Source organism: Talpa occidentalis, unplaced genomic scaffold (genome assembly GCF_014898055.3).
Source record: "Talpa occidentalis isolate TD23 unplaced genomic scaffold, MPIMG_talOcc4v2.1 talOcc4.10, whole genome shotgun sequence".
Classification (NCBI taxonomy): domain Eukaryota; kingdom Metazoa; phylum Chordata; class Mammalia; order Eulipotyphla; family Talpidae; genus Talpa; species Talpa occidentalis.
In genome coordinates, this window is record NW_023600993.1 from 88,281,832 (window position 1) to 88,285,864 (window position 4,033).

The 4,033-nt window shown below is 53.8% G+C and overlaps 1 protein-coding gene across 1 annotated transcript; it reads right to left on the reverse strand.

Moving 5' to 3' along the window:
- Positions 1-1,472: 1,472 nt before the first annotated feature.
- On the reverse strand, positions 1,473-2,680 carry LOC119237660 (zinc finger CCHC domain-containing protein 3-like). Its single transcript, XM_037501611.1, has 2 exons — positions 2,459-2,680; positions 1,473-2,393 (listed from the first exon to the last, which is right to left on the reverse strand). The coding sequence occupies exons 1-2, from the start codon at positions 2,678-2,680 to the stop codon at positions 1,473-1,475; spliced, it is 1,143 nt and encodes a 380-aa protein (XP_037357508.1).
- Positions 2,681-4,033: the final 1,353 nt, after the last annotated feature.

Sequence of the window (4,033 nt, forward strand, 5' to 3'; positions counted from 1 at the left end):
TAGCAATACAAAAGATAAATATTTATTCAGAACAAAACTTTTAACAATCGATTTTACATTCTAAGCCACAAGGAAATAGCAAAATGTAAAGCAAAGTAAAACCAAAAATTAAAAGAAAAGCAGTGTATTGTTTTTTCAACTTTAACTTGATAACACTTAGTTAACACAATGCCCTCTTGCTTGACCTATTTTGCAAGTACATTTTAGAGTTAACAGCTCACTTTTAATTCTGGATTAAAGTCTCCTTCCTCCTGAGAGTTAGGAGGTTGCAGATGAGCTTCAGTTAGTTGTTGCTCTGGGGTTTCTAGTTATTGAGGCTAAGGTGTAATTGTAAACTGGTGGTGGGTTTTCTTACTCAGGAAAACCCCCACTTCTCACTGGTGGCAATGCATGGGGAAGGGGAAGGCCCCAAAGGAGCTGGAACCCTTTAAACTAGATATGACAGCCCAGGGAGCAATGCGCACACCCTGGATTACATTCCTATGTCCCTTCCCTATCTCTCTAGCATGCAGGAGCCCTTTAAACCTGTTTCCTCCACCAGATGATATCTTAGTATTCCTTTAGGCTCATTATCCTGAAGAGAGCAGGCTTTCTGGGCCCTCAAGTGTTGAGGAAAATGTTGTGAAGTGTGAGAGGTAGTGGAATGAGCACCGGGTTTGGGGTTAGGGAACTCTAGGCTAGTTCTGGCACCAGACAGCTATGTGATTTTGACCCAGTCATTTAATTGTTCTGGGTCTGTTTCATCTGTTGGAAGATGGGGATTGGCCTAAACCAATTTGTAGGTTCCTTTCCAGCAGGAAAATTCCAGATTTCATGATTCTATGAAAAATGGCATCTGAGTCACTAAAAGAGCTGTCACATAGTCCATGAATTTTTAAGCCTTAAGAGAGGCCCCTGGCCACCATTCAGAGCTTATTGACTCAGATTACATACACTTTCTAACAACACTGGTTTCACAAAATGTCAGATCACATAGATTAGAAGCAGCAAATTAAAAGGGGAAGGGAAGAGCTGCAATAGGTAGACACCCTGACAGAAGCACAGTCAACAATGTTCTCAATTCAACAAACACTGGAGTGCCTACGAGGTGCTGGGCCCCGTAACTAGCGCTGGGGCGTAAATATGAGCAAGGCAGCCCAAAGGGTGAAAATCTAGGGAGAACACAAGGAGTGGGGAGTAAAAGTTACAAAATCAAACCAAAAAAAAAAAGAAATTCCCCAAATACAAAAACAAAACCAAAATTTAAAAAAAAAAAGAGGGGACATATGTGCACACTACAGTTCTGTGATGACAGAGTCATCAATTCAGAAAAGGCTGAAACGGAGTAAACTTGGTTTAAGAAGGCGGAGAGAGATGTCTTGTAGGTTTTAAAAAGGTCTCCTTCAAAAACGATAAAAAATGGTTTAAAAAAAAGTTTTGGCACTTAAGAGGGCAAGCTGGCTGTGTGTTCACCCTGGCAGGCAGGCGGGTGTTCAGTGCCCGGCCACGCCGGTTAGCTGAGTTGACACGGAATTGTGGACGGCTTTGGGACACTGGGCAAAGGCGTGTCCTCGCTTGCCACAGAGGTTGCACACGATGCCCTTCCGGCAGTAAGGGCTCAGGTGCCCCTCCTCCCCGCACCTGAAGCACCTGTCCTGCGTGCAGCTGCCGCTCATGTGGGTCCGCGAACCACATTTAAAGCACGTCTTGGGCTGCCCCTTGTACCAGCTGTAGCCCCTCTCGGCCCCCAAGAAGAAGGCCCCCGGCAGGTGCCTGACCCCGCCCTCCCCCTGGCGCAGCTCGATCTCGCACTTGTACTCCCCGGTCCAGATCCCAAACCTGTCGGTCACTTTCACCGGCACGGCCAGCACGTCGCAGTGGCGCTTGAGCCAGGTCACGATGTCCTCCACGTCCACCGTCTCGTTCCGGAAGAGGATGAAGAGCGTCTTCAGGCTGGACTTGCTCCGCCCCAGCACCACAAAGTTCTCCCAGCAGTCCTCCTGCTCGCGCTTCTCCTCGTAGACGCGCAGGAACAGGGCCAGCTTCTCGGCGGAGCGGAAGCTCACGTCGAACTCGCGGCTGCCCGGGATCTGGATGACCGCGTAGATGTCGCCGGGGTCCATGCCGATGGAGCGCAGGATGAGCGCGCCCACCACGAAGTCCCGGGTCGGGCAGGCGCCCTCGTCTCCCTGGAAGCAGATGCGCACGAGGAAGCGGCCCTTGCCCGGGCCGCCCGCGGGGCCCGCCGCCGCCTGCTCGTCCTGCGGGGCCAGCTCGGCCACGTCCTCGGCCGTCCCGGGCCTGGCCGGGGCCGCCATGGCCGCCGGCTCGGCCTTCTTCCTCTTGCCCGCCTCGACTGCGCCCTTCTTCTTGCGGGGGTCCGCCGCCTCGGCCGCCGGTTCTCTCCGGCCGCCCTTCGGGTCCCCGCGCCCGGCCGGCGGGAAGTCGCCGAGGCCCGGAGCCGCGAGGCCCGCGGGGCCCCGAGCCCGCCGCCCGCGCCCCCGCTGCCTTCCTCCTCCCGCCGCGGCGCGCGCGACTCGCGGAACTCGCCCTTCTTCTCGGCCAGATTCTTCACCACCTGGGCCCAGCCCATCTTCTCGCGGCCGCCCTCGGCCTCCTCGCCCCGGCCGCGGGGCGCGGGGGGCAGCAGCTGCGGCCGCCCCCGCTTCCTCTCCTCTTCCGCGCCGCCGCCGGTGGCCATTTTACCTCCTTCCCAGCATCCTCCACTCGCTCCCGCAGCCAAAGGGCGCCCATCGCGCGCGCCCGCCCGCCCGGGGCTGTGGGGGTTTGGGGATTTTTTTTTTCCCCCCTGAAATTCGACGCTTCTCTCCCCCGCCTCCTCCCCCAAAGGTATTTACACGCGGCGCCCGGAGCCCCCCGCTAGCCGGGCCGCGCTTCCGCCCGCGCGCGCTCCGACCCCACCTCCGCGGCGCCCGGGCGGGACGGGGCCTTGGAGCGCGTCCTTGTCCCTCGCGAGCGCTTGGCAGCCCCCGGCCTTGCTCTCGAGGATTTGCTGTTTCGCAAGCGGCCCTGGATGATTTCATTCGAGTAGTGTTACTAACGGTCCACGGGCAAGGGCGGGGTAGCGTGCTGCAGGCTCTCTCCCGTTTTGCAGGCTCTCTCCCGTTTTGCAGGATCTCTCCCGTTTTGCTGTTGCTTCGTTTTACCTTTTCTAGTCAGAAAAACAGAAACAGAAACGGTGCCTAGCCCGGCCCCCTCCTGAAGCGTGCCCCCATGCACTTGCCCTGATGGTCCAGTGTTGGCTTGGGAACACTTTTCAGACACACGGAAAGTTGGAAGAATTTTACAATCAACTTTATACCATTGTCGTTTGAGTATTTCCGCCATCGCCCACATTGTGTATACTCCGACACGCTACCCATAGGCTTCACTCCTTATTTTCGGATAGATTTCCAAGTAAGCCATCTTACATTGTGTTTTTCAGAAGCTTGCCATCGCACTCCTGAGGTCGTTTATACTGAGCGATTAAGTGTCCAGTACTGTTCTAAGCACATTGCAAGCATTATCACATGAAATCTACCCAAACAATGCTGTAATTATACTCATTTTACGGGAGGCAGGGGCTTGAGACTGGTTGGGGGGAGGTGGGAGGAGTGGCAGGGTGAGGTTTAAATTACTTGGCTGAGGTAGCAAAGTTAATAGGTGGCACCAGATGTAGGTGGTTAATATTTCTTCAGTGCTTTGCTGTAGACTTTAAGGATCATGGATGATTTGCACCATACTCTCCAATAAATCTCTTTTTTAACATACAGATTTCCTGGCTAAAGTTAGTACAGGACAGCATTTCTATTCCTCATCTCACGCCACTGGCACTTTAGAAGTATTGGTAAAACTAGGGTAGCTGAGGGGATGGGTTTAACATTATCTCCGTCGGCTTTGCTTAAGCACATGTGTATGTATTTGAGGGTGCTTCAGTGACTCCCCTACTTTAGGGCAAGAAAACGTGGATTATGGACTCAGGGAGACCCAAGTTTGACTTCACTGCTGCAAATCTCAGCCCTTCTACAAGGTGTCAATTGTTTGATGACCTCAA